The sequence below is a fragment of the Haplochromis burtoni genome, unplaced genomic scaffold, assembly GCF_018398535.1.
Source record: "Haplochromis burtoni strain Fernald_Lab_line unplaced genomic scaffold, NCSU_Asbu1 Contig_148, whole genome shotgun sequence".
Classification (NCBI taxonomy): Eukaryota; Metazoa; Chordata; class Actinopteri; order Cichliformes; family Cichlidae; genus Haplochromis; species Haplochromis burtoni.
In genome coordinates, this window is record NW_024582509.1 from 266,688 (window position 1) to 291,729 (window position 25,042).

Here is a 25,042-nt window from a genome sequence, read left to right on the forward strand (position 1 = left end):
GATTAGTTCGTCTATGTTTGGATGACTTCTGTGTTGTAAACGCATAAATCAGTCTGCGCGTGATTACATTGCTCCGCCCATCAAAAAGTCTGCACATGCGCGAATATATCGTCCATCGGCGATTGTTGGACTGACGATTGCGGGTTTGCAAATTTGTACATACTGCCCAACCCTACTGATTATATCTAAACTTTACAGTCATACCTCATAGATCTCCGATACATACAGGTTGTATGAAAAAGGAACTTTGGAGGTGGGAAACATACTAACTTCACACCGAATCACAAGACACTTTAAAACTGAAATTCTTCAGAATCCACAGCACTTCCAGCAGCCTTCTTTTATATACAGGCTTTGCTTTAGAAAGGGGAAATGCTTTGCTCATTTTGCTCCTCGTGTCTTCTGCACAAACTTATTTATTGCACTGCAGTCTAGTTGCACACTTTGAAATGACCTGATTGGTTTGCTCTGATAGTCTGAAGCCTGTCCTGAGTATGAGATAGCTTTTGAATCTGTGCACCTGCAGAGAACTTTTGAAGTGCCAAAGTATGAAGTTAATTTCCTCCCTGTTACAGACAAGCAGTAATGGCATTAGAAGACACGGTGCCCATAGGAGCATAATAACGCACTTAATGTACTCTCTCATCCTCTCTGCTTCTCCAGTTTCATGCTCTGACTCCTAAAATAACTTTCCTCCCTCTCAGTTGAATTTCTGTCTCCATCGCTTTGTCTTGACCGCTTCATCATACTTTTTACCTCCCTGTATTACCCCCTCCTCCGGGCCGCAGTACAGCCCAGATCTCGCTCCATCTCCCATTAACGTGATCGAGAGCGAGAGAGGAGTGCAGCTCATTATAAAAATAATAACCCTCGGAAGTGAGCGGCCTACGGTGGAGTCGTCAGAACTCGGCTTTGATTACAGTAAACTGTACGTCTGTGCCATCAGATGAGCCTGGGCGTTGTTAGGTTATTGAGCTGAGGACTCTGGGAGATATTAGATGTTACCATAATGACAACACTTGGACAGGCTCATCCATATTTAGGAGATGGCGCTGGCTTTGTTTGGGGAATGTTTTTAAGGGACGAGCGGTTATTACATCCATAACAGTGACCCTCTCCACTGTCCTAATGTCGTTCATTCCACTGCTGTACCATAAAGACTCATTGTCATTGTATAAAATCTACAAAATTACCACACACACACACAGGATGGGTGCTGGGGGTGAAACAAGCACACAACAGCATAACTGGAGCGTGCCTGCTCTTTAACACAAAGTAACACGCGGCATCGCCGCCTTAACTTCCATGGTTCGGTCACACGGAGCTGGTATCCGCTTCACACAGGATTTGATTTTACTTTCCGCCTCCGTGAGTCTGCTGCTGTGCAGGTGGCAAAGCACCAACTGTGCGTGTGCTCTAAGCAGTGAGCTTCAGAGAAGGATGACAGGAATGAGTAATCAGCCGTACTGCCGATGGACACAGTCACGATGACGTCGCCACGGCAAAGTTTTTTTTGTGATTGCAGTCCTGATGTTTGGGGAGTCTTTACTGCAGACTGAGTGTTATTTACGGCCCAAACTCGCAGAGAGGAGCGGACAGACGGGAGAAATGAAACGATATTCATCAAGTTAACATCAACGTGTTACGTTGGCGCCAGTGCAGCGAAAGCTTACCAATCAGTGGTAACCGAGCATAATGAGAGGGAGAAGCTGACGGGGAGAGAAAAGTTTATCAGAGAAAATCTGTAGGCATGCGTGAAATGTCTCCAAACTGTTGGCCCTTTGCTCTTCGCTTTCTCAGTTCCATGTTCACTCTGGCGCTGGGCGCTGGTGGGAAAGCCAGAATCAGAGAGCTGTCCGAACCAAATATGCTCCCCACTCGACACTAGTTTCATATTCTGATCATGGTTTTCCTGCCATTCTGACCCCTCCGGTGAAGTCGGGATAACTAATTCACGAGGTTTGGCAGTGAAGTTGTAGTTTGCTCCTAATGCACACCCGCAATGCCAAAAACAGCGTGTTTTTGTTTTTTCTTATATTTTTAATCTGGCCCATAGCAGAGACACGGCACGTTCACCCCCCTCTCATCTGTCCCATACTTCTTAGCAGCAGGTGGGCGGGGCGGGTGGGCTGGGTGTCTGCCTGTGTCATTCAGATTACTGTCGCAGGCTTTAATTTGGTGTGTTGATGTTCCAGCACAGCAAAGCTCATCCCCAAACTCCCCTTTGTCTCTGCTTATTAGCCCCGCGGTGCAGAAATCCCCTCCCGCCCCACCTCCTCACCGCTCCTCTCCTCAGCCAACTCTCTCCGCTCGTCCTATTTTGTTTTTCATTATGAATGCCCCGGCAACCACCAACCACAGGTTTGGCAAAAATATACAAAGAGGACAGGAGATGAGCCAAGGATGAGGGTGGACGGTGGCGTGGGAGGGTGTGTGTGTTTGTTTTTTAAGTGTGTGTGCGTGTGTGTGTCCTGCTGTTTGATCAACGCTGGCAAACTCTGCTCAGTTTAATGCGCTTCCCCTCCTCCGTTTCTGCTTCACCCTGAGCATCAGTTTCGATCCACTATGTTCTCTTTTATTTATCTGCTCTCCTCGATTGTTTCAAGTCGATTTTATTTATTGATTTTATTCCAAAAGTTCTTTTAAAAAATCATAAAGATACAAAAGAACAGTTGGTCCACGGTGAACAGCCAAGGCTTCTGTCTGGTGACACAATAAAAATACAGAACTTGAAATATTGAATTTAATATTTTTAGAAATTTGGAGAAAGTCAGGAGTCAGAAAAGGTTTAAAAAATATAAATTAAGTCAGTTTTCTTCTTCTTCGTCAACGTGTGCAGAAATGCATGTCATACTGGTTATAACGGGTTCCAGATAAATGGAGCAGAGTTCACAACAGCTGCTTAGTTTTTGTTCTCATTTAAAATAAATATTGACCCTGTACCATATTGCCCTAAAAACCCTCTGCTGTGGGTTCTCACATTAAACACTTTTGTTCAGAACATGCCTGGATTCGAGCGTCTTGGTTTCTGTCTGTTATCCACCAAACTCTCCTGAATTTGAGATGCTTTGCTTTAGTAACAGTTGAATTATTCAGTGTAATCTTCTCACACTTTAGTTTTGTTTGGTTTGTTGGCTCCGGTTTTGAAGCCTTGACTTTAAGTGCGGTGTTAGATTTGTACAAGTGCATCCTTTTGCTGGTGCTGTGCAAACACACACACATTTATGTGCTCAGTAGCATCCCACGACACAGCAGGGCTCGTTGGTCGTCAGGTATTTCATTAATACTGCTGTAAAAAGCACCCACAGCACAGTGCACGCTGAAGCCTCAAGTGGCCATTTGAGGAACTGCATGTCTGTTTCCAGCTTCTGCGATGTTTATGTTTTTATATGCTTGTTTGTTTTTCAGTCTCCCACCAAAGCGGTGTACAACGCCAGGCACTGGACATTGGAGAGCGAAGAAGAGCCCCCTCCGCCTTTCTTCGCGCGATCACAGACGACTCCCGTAAGTCTCGCTTTCAGACCAAACATTCGATTTCAGCCTGCATCAAAAACAAAGCAGCTGCAGCTTACTCATGTCAACCTTTCTCCGTCTCCAGGCCTCAGCCTCGGCTGGAGGCTCCAGTAAGGAGCCCTCTAACTCTCAGAAGGACGATGGTGTGTTCAAGGCTCCGCCCCCTCCTCCAAAGGTCACAAAGTGTGTCACTGTCCCTACAGATCCATACCAGGACACCGTCACTGCACTCAAGTGTCACAAAGAACATAAAGAGGTGCACAGAAAATGTTCTCCTTGAGCTCACTCCACATCACGCTGAAGAAACACCAGAAACATCAACATGTCTCTCATTGTGCTTTGCAGCTGTACACAGTCGTCCAACACGTGAAGCATTTCAACGACGTGGTGGAGTTCGGGGAAAACCAGGAGTTCACCGATGACTTTGAATACCTAGCTACTGGTTTGAAGAGCGGACAGCCTCTCAACACGCGATGCCTTAGGTGAGTCTCCACGTTCCATGGGAAGTTAAAATTTTCCCATATTTACCAACAACAGCCAGTGATTACAGGTGATATTTACACCCCTCGTACACTCACTTTCTTGTTATAACAACAATACACATGAGATGAAACCAGCTGTGGAGGTTGCCTTGCAGTGTCTGACACGTATCGGAGTTCAGATTTGGGAAGTGGGATATAAAGTGTTTGAAATTTGGAATGAGCATCGGGGCGCTAATGAAGGAGGCAGAGCGTTACATTTTCAACATTTAAACCTCGTTTTCACACTTACAAACACTCATTTTGTGTGTTGATGTTCTGTGTTGTGTCTTTAGTGTGATCAGCCTGGCTACACGCTGCGCCATGCCCAGCTTCAGGATGCACCTCAGGGCCAGAGGGAAGGTGGCTCAGGTCTTCAAAACGCTCAACGATGCCCCACAGCACCCGGTGAGGGTCAGCAGCTGAGCACTGAGCCCCGACTCAGTGCTGTTCACTTTTGTTATTTGTTGTTTTACATCCAAGATTCAGAATTCGTTGTTTAACAGAATGAACAAATAATTTGGTGAGAACTGATTCTGGGTCAGGTTAGTGAGTAAACATGCTGAAATCCATTGTCTGTAATCTGGAAACAAATGTTTAAAAAAACCAAAGAAGGCGACCTCTGAGAGAGCTGAAGGAAGTTTGAGAACAACAGTAAATAATTTAAAGTTTCTTTTTCTGTCTCCTCTGCAGAACCTGGCTCTGTGTACAGCCTCTCTCATGTACATCCTGAGCAGAGACCGGCTCAACATGGATCTGGACCGGTCCTGCCTGGACCTGATGCTCCGCCTGCTCGAACTGGACCAGGACCAGGGGGGCGGGAATGGGGCGGACTCCACGGTCCATTTCAGTGCCAAGGAGATCGCCAAAATAAAGGAGAAGATCAGGAAGCTGTGCGACACGGTGCACAACAAGCACCTGGACCTGCAGAACATCACGGTACACAAACGCACGCGGCGGCGGCGTTAACATTACACGTGTTCAGAGGGGGTTTATTTTGAGGGCGGAAAAAGCTTTGAGCGATTATTTCGACTGCTCCAGTCGGGGTGACTCACAGACTCCCACATGTGTCAGGATGTTTCTCACAGATCTGTTAGAGCTGAGCCAGAAAAACACAAAATTCAACTTCTACAACCACAGGAAGCGGCCCACGGTGCACAGAATAACTCCAACGTGTTAAACGTGTGAAGTGATGCTTGAGAGTTTAGATTTAAGCTCCTGACTCCTCCTCCTTCTCCCTACAGACGGGTCATTTGGCCATGGAGACGTTGCTGTCTCTGACTTCGAAACGAGCAGGTGACTGGTTCAAAGAGGAGCTGCGGCTGCTGGGAGGACTGGACCACATAGTAGACAAAGGTCGACCATTACACAGAAGTCCAGCAGAAAGAGGAAAACTGTCAAGCGTTTCATTTCTCACCTCGTGTCCTTGTTTTGGTTTCTCTGCCCACAGTGAAGGAATGTGTGGATAACTTGAACCAAGAGGACGATAAGGAGAAGCTGGTGTCGTCTTTGTGGGGGGCTGAGCGGTGTTTACGCGTGCTGGAGAGTGTAAGTGCCAAATCAAAATAAGAAAAGACATGACAGGGTTTTGTTTTTAAAGTCCACTTGTGTTCTTTTTTATAAGCCTGCGAGGCTCAGAGCAAAATGTAATTGGAAATAAAAAAACAGATATACACACACATTATTACTTTGATGCCAAAAACAGAGAATATAAAGTATCAAAGTGAAAAGAAGCGTTCAGTTAAACTCGGCTGGTGCGAACAGGCGAGGAAGTTTGAGCCGACATGCTTCTTTCGCTGGGAGACATGTTTGTTGTTCTACACAAAGAAAGGAATTAAATTATGGGAGGGGGAAATGAACTGTGAGGAAACCTTATTAAAGTTTTACAATTATCTTTGGGCCTGCTGACGTCCACTTACTCAAATGTTTTGTACCAGTGACGACCGTGACAAGCAGACCACCGACTACAACCGCTCAGCTCTCTGAGTGTGGCAAAGTGGCATCGCTGCACAAATGCTGTTTACACCCCTGTGCCCCTCCCGATCACATAGTACGACTACGTTAAATCTGTAGTGTTTATTTATTTATTTATTTCTTTACAGCTGAGCCAGAAAGCACCAAAAAGTTTGGTCTGGCCAAAAACATCCAAACAACAGAAATGCCTCCTTTCCACGAGCACCTGCTCTGCTCGGCTCCACTCGCCTCTGGTAGTTTTCTGTTACGACTGAGTACCACTTAAATAGGGTGCTGTTGTTATAGCAACGCAGACCAAAAGCCCCGTACCGTCACGGCAATGGAGGACGCCGAGGTGATGCTAAATCAGTGCTGGACCATGGCACTGGTTTGTGTGCGGTCATTTCCCTCGTTGTTTGGGAGTTTGATTCGTGCGGAGTCGCCGCTCTCATGACTCATCTAGTGATGTCACTCCCTGGCCAATCAGCAGTTTGCTGTGTGTTTATTGCATTCTCAGCTTGCTTGGAGCCCCACCTGAGCAGGCACCAAAACCAGGCTTTACCACCTAATGAGCAACGCTAAAAACCAAGTCAAGCCAAGCTGAGTAGGTACTTGTGGAAAAGAGGCTTAAGATGATACTGATGAAGAGTTAGGTTCTTCCTAGCTAGCATAAAACTACTGGTTCTTTTGAACCATCAATGAGCTATTTGCTGACCTCTTTGATCGTACAGCTGGGGCAGTTTGATTAGACGTGGAGGTCTGGGTCCCACCCGCTCAGTCACATTGAAGCTTCTGTCAGCTTCTGCTCGTCGTCACGTTTCCCGACATGTTTGTTCAGAAAAGGTTTAACACCTGTTTTGATGTTTGAAAATCAAAACCATCACTCAATTTGACAGTTGGCTTGAACGTGATGATGGTGTTTCAAACGTATTCTGTTTGGAGAAGCATCCTCACACTGGAGCAGAGAGCCAGGGTAAAAATACGAAGTCAAGTTAAAGTAAAATCAGCGAGTTCATTGGTGCTCTCCTGCTGACTGTGTGTTTGCACTCATAGGTGACCGTCCACAACCCCGAGAACCAGAGCTACCTGATCGCCTACAAGGACTCGCTGCTCATCATCTCTTCTGCAAAGTGAGTGATTACACACGCTCCTCACCCCTGATGTGTTCGTGTGGAGCCGCTCAGCTCTGTGTGCTTAGATTCAGCAGTTTTATCAGGTGGCACGTCTGCTGAAAACTTCTACTTTGTACTCACTGTTTTGTTGCCTTTTCCTCTTTTATCATCTTTTTGTGCCGTTCCAGTCGGGTTTCTGAGCAGAGATGGATGAAAGCTCTCCACTGTTATTGTGAAAATCAGTAAATGTGGTGATGTAACAGCAGAATCTTTAAACCCGGTCACATTGAGCCCAGATTACCTCAGCTGCTGTACAGGGAGTGCAGAATTATTAGGCAAGTTGTATTTTTGAGGAATAATGTTATTATTGAACAACAACCATGTTCTCAATGAACCCAAAAAACTCATTAATATCAAAGCTGAATGTTTTTGAAGTAGTTTTTAGTTTGTTTTTAGTTTTAGCTATTTTAGGGGGATATCTGTGTGTGCAGGTGACTATTACTGTGCATAATTATTAGGCAACTTAACAAAAAACAAATATATACCCATTTCAATTATTTATTTTTACCAGTGAAACCAATATAACATCTCCACATTCACAAATATACATTTCTGACATTCAAAAACAAAACAAAAACAAATCAGCGACCAATATAGCCACCTTTCTTTGCAAGGACACTCAAAAGCCTGCCATCCATGGATTCTGTCAGTGTTTTGATCTGTTCACCATCAACATTGCGTGCAGCAGCAACCACAGCCTCCCAGACACTGTTCAGAGAGGTGTACTGTTTTCCCTCCTTGTAAATCTCACATTTGATGATGGACCACAGGTTCTCAATGGGGTTCAGATCAGGTGAACAAGGAGGCCATGTCATTAGTTTTTCTTCTTTTATACCCTTTCTTGCCAGCCACGCTGTGGAGTACTTGGACGCGTGTGATGGAGCATTGTCCTGCATGAAAATCATGTTTTTCTTGAAGGATGCAGACTTCTTCCTGTACCACTGCTTGAAGAAGGTGTCTTCCAGAAACTGGCAGTAGGACTGGGAGTTGAGCTTGACTCCATCCTCAACCCGAAAAGGCCCCACAAGCTCATCTTTGATGATACCAGCCCAAACCAGTACTCCACCTCCACCTTGCTGGCGTCTGAGTCGGACTGGAGCTCTCTGCCCTTTACCAATCCAGCCACGGGCCCATCCATCTGGCCCATCAAGACTCACTCTCATTTCATCAGTCCATAAAACCTTAGAAAAACCAGTCTTGAGATATTTCTTGGCCCAGTCTTGACGTTTCAGCTTGTGTGTCTTGTTCAGTGGTGGTCGTCTTTCAGCCTTTCTTACCTTGGCCATGTCTCTGAGTATTGCACACCTTGTGCTTTTGGGCACTCCAGTGATGTTGCAGCTCTGAAATATGGCCAAACTGGTGGCAAGTGGCATCTTGGCAGCTGCACGCTTGACTTTTCTCAGTTCATGGGCAGTTATTTTGCGCCTTGGTTTTTCCACACGCTTCTTGCGACCCTGTTGACTATTTTGAATGAAACGCTTGATTGTTCGATGATCACGCTTCAGAAGCTTTGCAATTTTGAGACTGCTGCATCCCTCTGCAAGATATCTCACTATTTTTGACTTTTCTGAGCCTGTCAAGTCCTTCTTTTGACCCATTTTGCCAAAGGAAAGGACGTTGCCTAATAATTATGCACACCTGATATAGGGTGTTGATGTCATTAGACCACACCCCTTCTCATTACAGAGATGCACATCACCTAATATGCTTAATTGGTAGTAGGCTTTCGAGCCTATACAGCTTGGAGTAAGACAACATGCATGAAGAGGATGATGTGGACAAAATACTCATTTGCCTAATAATTCTGCACTCCCTGTATATCCTGTGTGTGTCATCGGCATCATCTTTTTGTTGCTTCATTTCCTGGTTGTGACATCCTGTCAGTCATAGCGGTGACCTTTCGACCCTGACCCCTGCTGTCAGCAGAGTCTCCGCTTTGGTCTCTGTTCATTCTTTAATGTGTTTTAGTCGTCGAGGTGTTCTGATTCATACAGACAGACCAGATTTTGTGCGTTTATGGTTTATTTTATACATTGGTTGAATTTAATTATAATTCATACTAAATAAACAAAGAGAACTTATTAGTGAGCTTCCTCAAACTCTAAGTTTGAGGAAATTTTACAGCTGGCTGTGTCAGCGCTGCTGTCTACAGCAGTGAAATGCTCTGTTTTGTATTGAAGAATAAACAGTTAAAATCTTCCCTCTAATCATTTGTGGATTCATCACATTTCTGTCCTGTGACGTCTGATTTTCCACCAGCTTTCCAGGTTTTAAATGTACGACCGGCACAAAGTGCTTTTCTGGTCTTTATGACCACTTTATCCAGCAAGTCGCATTCACCCGTTCTCACATTCACACCTCTGGCCGTGTTGGACCATTTAATCTCACCTGAATCTTTGGCCTGTGGGAGGGGCTTAACGCAGTCACCTGGAGAACATGCGCGGCACAGCGAGGCCCAGCTGATCCGACTACGTAAACATGAACCGGTCAGGTGAGCACCTGACGTCAGCCCAGCCTCGGGTCCCTCCGTCGGTAAACTGAAGCTCCTCTCAGCTGCAGAATGATGCACCAATCTCTGTACTCACTGTTCATCAAGTCAAACTCCAGCATCTGTCGCGCTGCGCTGAGTTAATTTACCTTCTCGCTCCTCCTGCGTCCTTTGTGTGACCGGACCTTTGCCCTCTGCAGAAGGTCTGCAGTGAGGGTGGGGGTCGAGGATGATGAGGATGAAGGTCGAATGGCTCGACAAAGAGCTGCTGTTCCCTCGGGCGGGTGACACAGGCCTCAGTCTGAGCCTTCAGCTGTCCGCTGCGCTAACTCGATTAACCCCAGAAACTGCGGGGTGAGTGGGAGAGCGAGCACCGCCATCTAAGCTCTCTCTCTCACACACGCAGCTGAAACTGTGAAGTTACTCTCACACACTCCAACAGTGTTTACTCTTCATCACTCACTCCTGTTTTCCTCCTCTTCCTCCTGACTCCTCCTGGTTCCCGCACACGCTGCCCTCATTGTTTCAAACCAAACTCGACCCTGAGCTGCTTTGAGACTTTCAGCTGTCTGCAGGATTAATTTAATAAGCCCCGTAACAACCCCATCTCTCTCTCTCTCTCACACACACACACACACACACACACACACACACACACACACACCCGTCCTTTTGCTTATTGACGAGCCTCGTCTGCATCTGGACACAAACGCATCACTCTGTTAAATTAAGCAGAGCGAAATGTAAAAGTTGTGAATATGAAGCCTGTCACAGAGCGCCCAGCTGCGTGCTGCACCCTCTTCTCCTGACCCGGACTCATTGCTGATAGAATTATCATATAAAGGAAGTTAATGATGCTCCTTGTTTTATTTTTGCCTGCACTTGTTGTCTTGACTGTATTTCCCTGTAAGTGAACCAGAAGAGTGAAAGCCCAGCTTAAGGCCAGACTTAGCAAATCTGGAACTGTTGAACTCTGATGAAGCACCTCTGAGCTGCAGCGAGAAGATGAATGCGATGAGCTCGTTCAGTCCTGGTGTCGGTTCCACGCCCCATAAATGGGAGATTTAAGGCAGGAGGGACACTCGGCATAAACTCTGTGTCGGAGCAAACCTGCTAACAGGGCCGTCTGTAGCGTGTTTTAACAGATGGATGTAGCCACCATACAGTCACATCTTTGACCCTTTTTGTCTCAGTGTTAGTATTTTGGTCACAATCATGTTGGGTTTTCCACCCAGAGGCACTTAGCTGAGCTATCAAACAACACAAACAGTGTTGTTCATCACACAGATGACCTGGAGCTCAGGTTTCTCGGATGGTCTTTGAGCAAAATTAACTGCACAGCAGGTCTTATTATTTGACAGACAATTGCGTTAAAATGCTCTAAAAGGCTACAGTAGCACAAGCACGGTGCAGAGGTGCAGTTCACTGACGGCCCTCCGTGTCAGTACAATGAGTCGCGCACCTAATAATGCAAACTTTCAGCCTTAAAACAGTTTAAATGTCTTGATTTTCAGAAAGGGGTCGATTGAGAGGACTAAAGCGTATTTCTGTATCAGGCTGTGAACATGTTCATTCCTGCTGTACAGTTGGATATTTGAACACTGCAGTCTGTGGGGACTGACTCACTCATGGAGCCGGCCCCGAGTGGGCATTTGAGGAACTGCAGTTTTTAGCATTTGCAAGTTTCCATGTTAATTTTCCAAAGGTGGACCAAGTATTTCTGCCTCATTTTTACATTCATGTCTAAGTCATTTCTCCTCTTTTCCCTTCTCTGTACCCCACAATCAGTTTCCTGTGACACACCACCTGCCATTTTTTTTTTCTCCTTCCTCTCGTTGTGTCCTGATGTTCAGACTCTGGTTTCTGCTCTGTTTTCAGTCACCACTGTCATTAGATTTAATTTGGTTATTTACATCAGGCTGCTGCCCTGCCTTGCCCCTCTGCGGTTGCAGCCGTCCTCAAGAAAGAGTGAGTGTGTGTGAATGCTGCTCTGTTTTATGATGGAGTAGAAAAGGAAAGAGGCGAGTCATGTTCAGACATCTGGATGTGAGCGCAGTTTGCACTGATGACGATCGAGTGACTGTAAATGAAAAGGAGGACCAGGTGAACCCGCACGGACCGGCTCATTTTAGCTTGAATTTCTTGGTAACACAAAGGTTTATGGGACATTTGTTCAGAGTTATCAGTGTGCAGCCCTTTCAGTTATGTGTTTAGCACTTGGTCAGTAAGGTCAGTAATTATTTGGAAGAAATATTGAGTCTAGTTCTGTGAAGTTACCGGGCCTCTCTTTGTCTGTCAGGGCGCTGAGCAGGTGTGAGGAGATGATCCAGCGTTACAGCAGGGAGGTGAAGTCCGACAGAGCCGCGGTGGGGAAAGCGGTGGAGGACTGCATGAGGGCCATCATAGGAGTGCTGCTCAACCTGACACATGACAACGGTTAGTGCACCAAAACACTCCAAACACACTTTACTGCGGCTTATTGAAACACTTAAACATTATTAATCTGATGGATAAACGTGTGTGAAACTCGGTCTGCAGAGTGGGGCAGCACGAAGACGGGAGAGCAGGAGGATTTGATAGTGACGGCTCTGAACTGTGTTCTCAAAGTCCCTCAGTATCTTCCTCAGGAGCAGAGGTTCGACATCAGAGTACTGGTGCGTATTAAACATGAGTGACGTGACAGTTTCCATCACAGGTTTGGGTTAAAATTAGACTTAAAGTGGTATTAATGATGACAGCAGTGAAAACAGAGTTAAAATGACTGACCCATGAGTGCCACTGTGTGTTTGCTGCGTTCAGGGTCTGGGTTTGCTCATCAACCTGGTGGAGTACAGTGCCAGGAACAGGTACTGCCTTATGGAGATGGAGATGGAAGGGGGCCAGGGTCCCTGCGACTCCACCGTCCTGCTCAACCCTCAGCACCAGGACATCGCCAGCACGGGCCCGCTGAGCGCCATCGCTGCTCTTGTACAGGTACAAACTCAGGAGTGGATGGAAAAAGCCAAAGAAGAGTACGACTGAAGTGAAGTCGCCACTTTACAAACATAAATGTCCATATTTTAGGAACAAACTATCAAAATGTTCTGTTTTTGTAAATCCGGTTAATTTTTTTAAAGTTTTCGTTTGTATTAAAACTTTCTGCAGCTCAGAGAGGAGCGAGTGTGGATCTGCTGCACTCTCTGTCACTTCAGTTGGTTTATTTCACCAGAAAAGGGGAAATTTCCCTCCCAGAATAGGCTCTAAAATAATACTGGATGCTTTTAAATTCTTTCTCACATGCCGACCTTCATTCAGATTCATCTCGGTGCTCAGTGTGGACCCTTCTCAGTTTTGGAAGGAGAAAATAAACCTTTGTATGAGCGACGTCTCGTCGTGGGTAGTTTTGGTGTCATCTGTCAGGTGTAGAGTTTAGTTTTCTGCTTCCCTCTAAAACAGTTAAGATCAGACTGAATTGAATTTGTCTCCTGGTGTTCAGACGATTCACAGCATTAAAAGAAAAGGTTGATCATTCCCTCACTGCGTCTTTGATTAATGGAGCACAAACATGATTAATGTCTGCAGCAGCTGCTGCTGTCAGGAATATTTCAAGCTCACTTTTATGTTTTAGCGTGAAAATTAATGCTCGCGTGATCCTCTGAGTTGAGTTTGTCTCGTTTGCGTTTTGTTCTCTTCTGCCGTCTTACTCAGCGTTTCCCATGAGCTCCATTAAGTCGGTCCTAAATATCAGTCACTGCCTGTCAGGAAACCATCTGTGAACTGTTTTCATGGATGTAGTTTCTGCATTTGAAAAGTGCATAAACCTGCTCTTTTATTCTGTCCAGCAGGGGGCGACCCCTCTACTGTAAAAACAATCAGATGGTATCGAAATCTGAGAGGAAGTTATTGGGAAACTTTGGCTAGCTTCAAATCTTATTGAACACAAAATGATGATCGTGTATATACAGCCTATAAATCGCTTGGCGTTGGTTCTGATGTTCTCTGTCGCCCTCAGCTGTTCCTGCAGCGGGAGCGGGCCGCCGTCCTGGCCGAGGCCCAGACCGACGACCTCATAAAGGAGGCGCCGAAAGCTGCTTTGGACCAGAGCGGCCAGTGGCAGGAGACGGGCGGCGAGATCCAGTGGGTCGCCAACGACAACGACTCTGACAAACAGGACGAAGGCAAGAAGAAGAAGGAGGACGAGGAGGACGAGGAGCTGGACCTAAACAAAGGTACAACCAGAGTGTGGCTTTGATCACTCCTGACGATCGTTACCATCGAGCAGCAAAAAGTGAGACATGATCCTCGTTTCTGTCCCAGCTCTGCAGCATGCAGGGAAGCACATGGAGGACAGTATTGTGGCCTCCTACACGGCACTGCTGCTGGGCTGCCTATGCCAGGGGAGCCCGGTGAGTCTGACACACACACACACACACACAGTTGTGTATCTGTAAGTTGAGAAGACGTCACCCTGACTCATTTATTTCCTGGAGACTAACATCAAAACATGAATGAATTGCATGCTGGGTATGTGCTTTTTGTCCCCATAATGTGACTCTGACAGATTTGTGTGTCTGTAGGCAGTTTCTCAAAGTTTTCACCTGCATTTTAAACACAGTAGAAACACATTTACCCTCAAAAACACATAAATGCAGCCTCATGACACACTGAGGCGTACAGTTCACAGCAGCACTTGTTGTTCTGAGGCTTCAGAGCTCGTTTAGATTTGTCTGATTCATCTTCGTGTGTGTGTGATTGATTTCTTTTGACTGTCCTGCAGATGAATGTGACTACTGTGAGAGAGAACCTGCCTAAAGGAGATTTCTCCATCATGACAGAAATGCTGAAAAAGTTCCTCAACTTCATGAACCTCACTGTGAGTCACAGCTTCAATAAAAGAATCCCTGTAATGTGTTTAGTTCTGTTCTAGTGAGCACGGAGAGAAAAGTCCTGATGACTCTGATCCAAACGTACTCTGAATATGTTTGGGGATCATTTATGTATTTTTTTAAATTAAAGCTTAAAACTTCTTGTGGAGATGATCATCGTTTTACATAAAGAAATGTTGCTGAAGCAGATAAGAAACAAAAATGTTGAAATTTTGACCCCTGGCCTTTTTTATAAGCTAGTTTATCAAATCACCGTATATCCTGCTCATGTTGGACACATAAACCCGGAAGCGCGGGTTGTTTTACCCAAATACATGAAGGAGGGAAGATTTCAGAACCGAGCGAGTTTGTAGAAACGCGTCAGAGCTGCGAAAAAACACGGTATAAAGGAGGGACGTCGCTACGCTGACGCCAACTATTCTGAAGCCATCTTGTCACAAAAAACTGGATGTGACAAGGAGGGGTGGGTCTCATCCTGAAATCACTTGCTCATTGGCTAAAGACTTGTCAATCACAAGCTATTAGCCAATGAGCAAGCACCACTGGCTTTGTTGAAACGTGGCATGACCAAGATTTACAAAAGCAGGAAATTGTGTACTGAGGCTTAGACGGGGAGCCGTTTTCCCATAGGATGCTTTAGGACCACAAGTCGACTTGCAACCACAGTTATCGCCATCTGGTGGTCATCAGATAGAATGCAGGTTTTTAGGCACTTCGGAACTGGCTTTGTTTTTATGAATGAAGCTACATCTACGCTTGTTTTCACTGTGAAGGCAATAAAAACGGCATACATTTACTCTGACAGCATACTGGCTGTTATGCGTTACATTAATGGACACATTAGCTACAATTCCAGCATTTGCTTGTTCAACATAATGTGTTTATACTAGAGATGGACCGATCCGATATTACGTATCGGTATCGGTCCGATACTGACCTAAATTACTGGATCGGATATCGGAGAAAAATAAAAAATGTAATCCGATCCATTAAATATCACGAAAGCACCTCACAAAACTTGCAACACGCCGTAACTCACCTCAGAACGTTAGCACGTCGGAGCAGTATGCATCACGTGATAGAGCGGCTGTGGCATGCGGACCTGTCGGTGGTCTGGATAGCATTTGGAGCTTCGCTAGCAACCCGGCATTTAATCTCCGACAAAGTTATCCCCGAGAGAAGTAAAGCAAGTGTGTAAGTCCATCTCTGAATGTTTGTAAAGCATTCCTGCGTTAAGCTTAACGAGCGACTGCCTCTCGCTCTCCGGCTGCTACTTCAATCATGAAACTGCTTAATGATCAGCTGATCGGCTTTTCTGTCGCGAGTCCTTCTCTTGTTTGTTTTGGCCCACTTTGCACCAGAAAGAGGAAACCAGCGGCTGAACAACAGCAGCACGTTTAAGCTTGATAGCTGTTGTTAGAATGTTATTTAATATTACTTTCTACACCAGGATCTTTTTCTACGTAGCTGACGGCTGGTAACTGTGCAGGGGCGGATCTAGCAAAGTTTAGCCAGGGGGGCCGATAGGGCATGAACAGGGAAAAGGGGGCACAAAGACATACTTTTCTTTCTTATTCTCATTTAAAATGTCTAGCTTTTAATAAATAATTATCTGACACCCAAAGTTTTAATTTGATGTAAAATGAATAGAAGTCAATTACTGTATATAGTGACTATTAAGTCTAATATATATACCCTAGTAAGCTATAGTACTTTTCCTTTGGGAAGGTACCATCTGTGCAGTCTGCAATTTTGTTGAAGAAAGATGTTGAATCTATTTAATATTTCTTGAAAAATAATTGATTTCTGTGCATTTTTTTTCACACTGCATCAAATTAAGGTTGATTACGTCGATTAAGCATCATGAGGTGGAGCGTGAGGGGTGGTTCCCTATTTTTTATTTATTTATTTTTGTTGTTGCTGGGAGTTGGAACCCTATTAGTTAGGTTGCTTAATATTTACGCTAAGTACTCTTTAAAATACCAGAATAGGGAGGATGGTGTAGGTTTAAGTTTATTAGATTGATCAGTATTGCTGAACTATGAAAATTTTTTTTTTGCATACAGGTATAACAGAATAGCTTTAGTGTAGTTGTTGTTTTAAACTTGAGTATGAACTTATACAAAATGCAGCAAGATATTTAAAAAACAGTTTTGTTGATTAAAAAACACTATATCGGATTCATATCGGTATCGGCAGATATCCAAATTTATGATATCGGTATCGGACATAAAAAAGTGGTATCGTGCCATCTGTAGTTTATACATCATCATTACCTCCAAGCAGAACTATCACAGCTGTTGCTGACTGCGAAATGTAGTCGCTGTTTCACAAAGGTGGACGTGAGGCTGCTGTAAGTCCAGAGTAACGCAACACTGAAACTCGTTCCACAATATCAAACTGATATATTCTGATTAGTGTTCGACGTAATCCTTCATCTGCCCTGTGCTGCTCTCCGCCCGACGTCTGTCAGACGCAGACTAGTGAGAGAAAATGCTCATTATTCAACGACGATTATCAAACAAGTTTATTCAAGAGTAAAATCTGTGATTTAAATAAACAACCAGCAGTGAGTTTGTTGAAATGGTGAGAAAGAAACGATCTGCACGTCTAATTTTCCAGGTGTGTGTGTTCGTGTTCTCACCCCTGCTTCCTCTCTGCAGTGTGACGTCGGCACCACAGGACAGAAGTCCATCTCCCGGGTCATTGACTATCTGGAGCACTGCTAGAGAGAAGTCTGTCTCAAATACGTACTCACACAAAAAGACACATGCAACACAACCATCTCCTTCATCATCGTTACCACCATCACCACCACCTCAGAGTCGACCGCTGGAGTAAACTAACGGGACGTCGTCCTCTTCCTCCTTTTAAAGGAGCTTCACCTCGGCAGCGCTGGAAACAGCTCGTTTCCTCTGTGACTTTAAAGGATAAACCCTTTGAAGCTGCAGCAGAGATCACATGCTTTTGTTTTTCTGAAGAATCCAAGTCAGTATTTGGTTGTTATTTCTTCCTTTTTCCTCAGTTTAAAAAAAGTTGCTCAGAGCGATGTTTTTCTTCTTCTCTGATAAATTCCATTTCAAAGCGTCTCCTCACCTTCTCAGCCCCTCCCTCGTGAAAACCCCTTTCGTATTGAGCGATGGCAGATTGGAGTGAAGCTGCCCCCCCCCCCAGCCTGCCATCAAAGCCTCGCGGCCCTGAGCGCGGCCTTTTGGAGCTGATAACTGCCAAACAAACAAGCTGAGCTCTTTAAAAAGAAAAGATGGCTTTTACTTTGAAAACGTCGACCCCGGCTCCTCACAGGCCGCCTCATTTCTCTCACGCTGTGTTCTTCTTCTCCTCTTTGCTGCTGTAACCTCTTGGCTCTGTTTGAAGGAGGTGCTTTAGCGCTGAGAAACCACGCGTATTGATCATTTGTGGGCGGAGGGTGGAAAGCCTGACCCGCGGTGAAGTCGAGGTGGGACTGCTTGCTTCTGTATGACACCTCGTTTCGTGGCGGCGCCTTTGTGCCGACTTCACACCTGACTCTCAAAGCTTTTGGGGGTTTTAGAAACTTTGGACAACCTCTGCTTCCAAAAAGCAGAAAGTTTTTTTTCCCTTTCAAACGATCGATCTCGCTCAACATCAAAAGCTTCGTGTCTCAGCGGGTTCCCGAGCCCTCTGGGCCAGAACCTGTCCTCCTCCTGCTCCTTTCAATTACCGCCAGGCCTTTGAGCTCGCCGCTCATGGTGGAGACTTCAGTTACAGTAAAGACGGCCGAGGAAGCCCCCCCAGTCTGACAGGTGAAGGCCAGGCTCTTTGCTTTTGAACTGGGCCGCCAGCAGAGGGGTTTTCACAGAGGAGGTCGATTGTTTGTCCCTCCTGCTCAGGTGTTTTCAGGAGGAAACACTGTAGCTGGAGCTCAAGATCCTCAAACCCGCAGTTTAACTCCAAATCCTGTGTTTGGACTTTCCAAGAGTGCATCACTCTCTAACGTACATTTCAGCGATGCTGAGGTTGGATTGGGAATTTGTAAATGATAGAAATCGGCCCCGTGCTTTTCCGTTGGACCTTCTGTGGTTTTCATCTTTGAAGCCTTTTCAGATGGCGCACCTGTGAAGAAGTCAAAACTCCAGCAGCGCTTACAGTACAAACAGCAACTCATTACACGTCAGCCATTGCACTTGTAGCTTTAACCCGCCCCAGCCTTTCCTGTCCTCTGTGCACCGTCAGTGCAGCTGAAGTTCCAGAGATGTTCCCTGATGGGGGAAAGGGAAGTCTGGAGCCTTAAACGAGTCATTTCTGTTCCTCCTTCCTTCAAGTGCAGCGTTGTAACTAAAGGCTTTATTAATAGAATAAATAGATATGATTTAGTTTGAAAAGATTTCCCGCCTCATTGTTGTTAAAAAGCTAAAAAAAAAGTTATTTAAGTTTAGTGTCACATTTCGTCAGTTTGGAGACTCTCAAAAGAGCGAAACTCCAGGGGAACATGTGAGTCTTTCACACAATAGAAACACTGTTTTTTCCAATAATTTCATTGGAAGATGTCTCGGATAAGCCCCGCCCACTCCATTAAAACCATACAGCCTTGGTCTAACTCTCACTGGGCGACTCAAACTGAGGCGTCCCTTCAGTTGCTTTATTAACCCTTTAATGACCTCCAGCTAATAAGCTTGTTATAAAGGAAACCTGAATAAGAAAGATGGCCGTGAGCATCGTTTTAGTGTTGGCTCTTTGTCTGCAGCCACGCTCAGGTCCCCACAGTCGCTCATCAACGCTGAAACGCAAACCCGTGGCACTAAAGGTCACTGCTGTGAGATAAAGGACACAGACGCTGTCCATAGAGGCCAAAACAGGTTTTTAAATTCCAGCAGGCTGCGCGTGTTAATTACTGCTGTAAATCTGTCGCATTTTAATGCGAGTCTGTGGGGACCCACTCGCTTTTGGAGCCTCAAGTGGATGCTAGAGGACCTGCAGTGGTTGACGCTAGCTTGGTTTCCTTCGTTCCTGCTTTAAGCTAAAGATTCGCCTTTGAATTTCTTTTCTCGAAAACAGATTTTTTTAAAGGTCCAGATTAAGAGAGAGAGAGCATCGTCTGAGCAAGCTAACGTTGAAAGTTGTCACGTCTGTTCCTTTGTGCTCTGTGGCGTTTGTCATCAGCGCCGTGAGCTCCTGCTGCTGTTTGATTTAATCTTTAGAGCTGGAAAAAAAATGACATTGAATTGACCTTTAAAGATTGTGTCATTGTTCATGTGGTTTTGTATTTGTTTGTCTGTGGACATCAGCGCGCGCACGCACACACACACACACACACACACGTTAAAACTTCACACTCCTTTATGAAAAGTTTACAAGAGCTTTATTCACAGACGTCTGGAAGAATGAATGGAAGAGCTTTTTGTACATAGTTTCCTGTAAATAGATTGGACCTCCTCATGTAGGAGGGGAGCGATGGAGGGAGTTTGGGACGGAGGGGGCAGTTTGGGGAGGGTCGTGGGTGGGCCGGGGTTAAATTTAAATTTAGACCGTAGACTCTACTTTTCTGAATCTGATTCTATTTTTTCTTTTTTCTAAGCCTTTTTCTCCCAGCCGTGTTGTTGTTTTTGGACAGACAGAGAGCTTCTTCACGAGCCGCCTGCAGGAAAACTTGATCTTTGTACCAATTTGCAGACCGATGTCTTTGGTTACCTGTACATAATTTTAAAATAATAAAAATTGATACTTTGAGTAATTCTGGCACAGAGTTTTTCTTTCTGTCGTCCTCGGTGTCTGAGTCCTCGAACACGTGAAACACGTTTTGGTCCTTTAATGTCTGACGCTGAAAGAATCACAGATATTCACGTCCCCCCTGCACGTCCTCCTCGGGGCACCCCGGGCCTCCGCCGCTGCTCCTGGCCGTGTGGAAGTGCCTCTCGGGCCGAGGCGGATCCCCGGCCGCCGGCGCTTTGTCGGTGCCCGGGCTGCGTGCTCCGCCCGCGCCCTGCTGCAGCAGCTCGCTGAGGGTGGAGATGTAGATCTGCGCCATCTGCAGGGTCTCGGACTTGGACAGCTTCCGGTCGCTGTCCGTGTTGGGAATAACGCTGCGGAGCCGGTCAAAGGCCACGTTCAGTCCGAGCATCCTGCGCCGCTCGCGGGCATTGGCCGCTAGACGCCGGCGTCTCTGTGCGCGCTCTAGAGCGCTCGTGTCCGGCGGCAAGTAATGCAGCGCGCCCCCGGCGGGACCAAGCCGTAGCTCCACGATGGCGCGCGGGGGGTCCCGGTAGTCCCCGGAGCGGTCCGGTGCGAGGCTCCGCTGCAGCAGCGCGTGGAGATCCGCATGGAGAGCCGAGGCCGCGGGACCGGGACCGCACTCAGAGTCCACGGACACGAAGGGAGCGAAGAGGCTTTTACGCGGAGGCATCTCTGCTCCTCCTCCGCTCTCCCCTTTCTCCTTGTCCTACTGTCTACTTCTTCCTCTCCTTCTTCCTTTCTTCCTCTTCTCCTCCTCTTGTCTCCTTCTCCTCATTCACCAAACGGCCACAGCCGCTGAGCCTCACCGGGACCCTTCACGTTTCTCAGCATTGATGGGAGAATTTATGGAGTGGGGGGCCTTGCGTGCTTCGGGGGCGTGGACAGGGTCGTGTGCTGCTCAGTGAACTTTGCCAGATGCGCAGCTGGAAGTCGATTAACCGAGTTCATCAAAAGAGGATTAGAAGCGTCTCAGTGCGCCGCTGAGGGCTGAAGAGGAGGAGGACGGAGAGCGCCAGCAGCCACGGTGTGAAGTTTCACTCACACAAACGTCACGTACAGTTTTTCAATTATAAAAAGTTTGTAATAAGAGTTTGGAGCTGAAAGCAAACTTGTGTCGTGCAGCAGATCATTTAAGAAGCAGTGAAACATTTTAGCGCTCAGATTGAAAGAAAACGTGTTTGTATGTTAGTCTGAGTACAGCTGGTACACTTCGCACTGCTTCCATCACCACACAGATGTTAGTGAAAGAAGTATTTCTCTGTTCCAGAAATCTGCACGATTAGTTTCTTTCCCACACAGAAACACTCATCCCAACATGGAACAGTTGGAACAATCATTCATGCTGAGAAGCTGCACGACCAGTTTAATGCAAACACATTAAAAAAAAGTCAAATTTTCAGTTATTAATTAATTTGATGAAGATCAGTGAAAAGGGATCATTTGTAAAACAAACAGCAGATGAATAGATTCTCTCTTCTTCATTCAAACATTATTACTCTGCAGAGTAAAATTAAAATAAAAAAACAAACATGAAAATAAAACCGAAAAATAAAAATAATCTACATGTGGTTTGGGACCAGAACTGGCCTGCCAGAGGGCGCACTGTGGTCCACACAGGACGGAGCATCATTCATTCAGTATTCAAAGATGAAGGAAATTCTACATCATCAACTTTTTTTTCTTGTTGTTTATGGTTGTTGTTGTTGTTGTTTTAAATCATCCTCCTCTGAAGGTTTTGTGTTTCAGAAAATCACATTTTAAATGTGAACTTTGTAAAAGAGACGCAGGTTATTAACTCTGGTTCAGCTGACCATCGAGTGAAGGTTTGGGAACAAATAATTAATAAATTCCCAATCTGCGCATGTTTAAATGGAAAGTTTGAGGCCGCCCTGTCACACAGCAGCCATGTTTAATGATCTCTAATCGTGATTAATCAGATGCTTTCACTGGTTTTTGTCTTATTTTCTGTTATTTGATTGAAAGTTGACATCACATCTGTTTCTTTTTCACGTGTTGAGGCAGAAACTTTATTCAAATTCAAGATTTTACTTGTTTTCTTACTTCTGTGGTGATGAAACACCGGCGCGCTCAGTGAGGAAGAGTCCACAGTGTTTATATTTCTTACAGAAATATAATTTCCCTCATAATCGGTCATTTAGGATCTTGTTTTTCATGTGGCTTTTTTTAAGTTACCTGTAATATCCCCACAGAATTCAGGTAACTTTTTTTTTCTGCGAACACATTTGTCCTTCAGATCAGAATTAATCTAAGTTTTGTCTGTAATGAGCTGGGAGGAAACTTCAATCCTTCTTTTTGTGTCCAGGCTAAACAGATTCTCCCTCCATGCCGGTGTTGGGACATTTAAGCTTGCAGCAGAGAACCCTGGTTTGAAAACTGTGAAACAAATGATGTTTGGATCATCTTTAGAACCAAGTTCTAAGAAGTTAGGCCTCTTCTCTGTTTCAGCAAAGGACAAAAATGTCTCCCCGCCTCTCGACAGGTGGACAAGTCGCCTGGACAGGTGGAGTAGAGGACATGATGATTACTACATCTCTGACCTCGCATCGCCTCCAGGTCCCTGGAACAACATCTGTTTCCTTAAACTGCCCTTTCACTGGAGAAATCGTTTTGACTGCAGTTGAATAAATTCTTATTTTGTTCCACTTTGCAACTGAACGTGTAAATATAGATTCAAGTCTCCAGCCAGCGAAGGACTAAGGAAGAAGAAGGTTTTCATCCCAGCCTTGTAATCCTGTCCGACGTTGGGCTGAGCATTAATTATTCATGCAACAGTTACATGAATAAATGCCACACAGAGCACGTAGGTGAAGACATTTTCTTGGTTTAATAGTATTTTTTCCTAAATGGCTGGGGGATGATGTGAGCATCACACACTTGATTAAAAAGCTCAGCGTTTCACGGCTGCAGCGTCCTTGAGTTTCCCTCTGCAGGCTGCTGAGACATTTGTCTGATGTATTAAAGCTCGTCACTGGAACTTGCTTTTAAGGTTAATTAAAAGTGTTGTGCTCCCGGAGGTTAAAGCCTGACGATGACTGACAGCCGCTGGCAGCCTCGTATCCTCTGGACAGACTCTAATGGGATTTAGCAGCGTGTCCCGGCCGCCGTGTGCCAGCGCTCTGGCGGGCCGGGCCTTTGCAAACGCCACAGCGTGCCACCGAGATGCCACAAAAATGGCTGCGTGACACACGGGAGCATAATGGACTCCTTATGGCCGGGGGTGGGGGGGACCCTCGCTGTCTGGGGCCCCTGGCTCATTTCCCTTTTATCCTCCAATCTGGAGCACGTGGGGAGGTTTGGCTTCACGCCTTAGCTGACAGTTGCTGGCACGCTCCGCTTTATTAAAGCCAATGAAACGGCTCATTGCAGCCAGAGAGCGGACACAGGCCGCAGATCAAACCCTCCCACCGCTGTGACGCGCCCGTGCAGATGACACGTACACGCCACACCGACCTGCTGCACATCTGCAAGTTTGGCTTTTTCTGGTCTTGTTGCAAAAAGTTTAACTTCAAATTTTTTTAAAGTTAAACAGAAAAACACTTGGTGTGTGTTTCAGCTGATTTCACACAGATCCACAGATCTGAAAGCGCACAAGCTCACATGTTTAAAACATTCCTCTGATATTCTCAAGTTAAACTGATTCTTTTTGTTTAATTTGAATTACTGAGGGGTCTTTTTTTAGCATGCTATTGTTTTTTGGGGAAACTTTATCATTAAGGCCACGACAAACGCTACAGTCTACCTGCAGAGTAAGATGTGCAACTATTGTATTTTCCCAAGAAATTACACAGTACTCAAAATTACTTATGCACAACCTAACCTGACATGTTGTTCTGCTTTGTGTGCCTTTAAGTATTTATATGCCAATGCAGTTATTATTATTATTATTATTATTAGTATTATTTGGAAGGAGAGGAAAGCATACAGGTGATCTGCTCCTGTAGATGAAACAGGTAGCAAACATGTCACATGCCACCAGCTACAGGTGGGAACATCTTTCACCTTCAGCTTTATTTTTGTTTAAGTTATTTGTGTACACAGTGCAATACGAGGGTGTTTCCATTAGTTTTTGGACAAAAAAGGTTTCGAGGCGCGCTCAGTTCACGAGCTGCTCTCCTAAACTGATGTGCACGTAATTTAACAACAAAAAGCCCTGAAATGAAAAGAATGAATTGCTCTCTGATGCTGACAGAAAGCACATCTGCATTCCTCTGTTTGGGAAGCAAACATGGAACGAGCGGTTATTAGTTAGAGGTAAGAGGTTTGGCTTCACTCGTTAACACGCTGCGCCTTATTAAACCCAATGAGACGGCTCGTTGGAGCCAGCGGACCGACATGGGCTGCAGATCAAACCCTTTTCCCACAGAGTCGCTGAAGCAACACAGCTGAGCTTTCTCTCCACAGTGGACTTTAACACAAGAAGTCATTTCTGTCCAGATAAACTCAAATCTTTTACCCCACATTTATTCACCACCGTTCAAAGCTACCTGATCCTGGCTCGAGACGGTCACGTTATCACAATGACTCCATTTTCACTGCTGCTGACAAAAAACTATAAAATACCAAAGAGACATGAATTATCTCACAGCTGTAAATACTGGGAACAAAAAAAGATTTCTAAAATCATAAATGTCCGCCTGGGCGAAGCATGCGTTTCATCTTTGTCTGCTTCTTTTTGTTGAGTTTGGAATAAAAGCCTGCAGTGTGAACAGGAAGCCCAGCGTGTCAGTAACAGACAGGCTGAATGTCAGTCACCATGACCGCAGTGGTATCGCTCTGTAATTTTTAATGTTCATTTCAGTGTCT

General features: G+C 45.5%; 2 protein-coding genes across 3 annotated transcripts in view; one reads left to right on the forward strand and one right to left on the reverse strand.

The window, feature by feature from the left end:
- LOC102313370 (wings apart-like protein homolog) overlaps positions 1-21,729 on the forward strand; it is a 37,541-nt gene extending 15,812 nt beyond the window's left edge. For both annotated transcript variants that reach the window (XM_005932191.3, XM_042224742.1), the window contains 15 exons: positions 3,409-3,504; positions 3,599-3,769; positions 3,859-3,995; positions 4,328-4,439; positions 4,725-4,970; positions 5,276-5,387; positions 5,482-5,579; positions 7,038-7,114; positions 11,944-12,080; positions 12,183-12,298; positions 12,444-12,617; positions 13,636-13,852; positions 13,941-14,029; positions 14,401-14,496; positions 17,173-21,729. In XM_005932191.3, coding sequence (XP_005932253.1) covers positions 3,409-3,504; positions 3,599-3,769; positions 3,859-3,995; positions 4,328-4,439; positions 4,725-4,970; positions 5,276-5,387; positions 5,482-5,579; positions 7,038-7,114; positions 11,944-12,080; positions 12,183-12,298; positions 12,444-12,617; positions 13,636-13,852; positions 13,941-14,029; positions 14,401-14,496; positions 17,173-17,238 — 1,944 coding nt within the window. In that variant the 3' untranslated portion in view covers positions 17,239-21,729. The remainder of the gene's footprint in view (positions 1-3,408; positions 3,505-3,598; positions 3,770-3,858; positions 3,996-4,327; positions 4,440-4,724; positions 4,971-5,275; positions 5,388-5,481; positions 5,580-7,037; positions 7,115-11,943; positions 12,081-12,182; positions 12,299-12,443; positions 12,618-13,635; positions 13,853-13,940; positions 14,030-14,400; positions 14,497-17,172) is intronic.
- atoh1c (atonal bHLH transcription factor 1c) lies at positions 20,316-20,888 on the reverse strand. The gene has a single exon (XM_042224743.1). The coding sequence runs from the start codon at positions 20,886-20,888 to the stop codon at positions 20,316-20,318; it is 573 nt and encodes a 190-aa protein (XP_042080677.1).
- Positions 21,730-25,042: the final 3,313 nt, after the last annotated feature.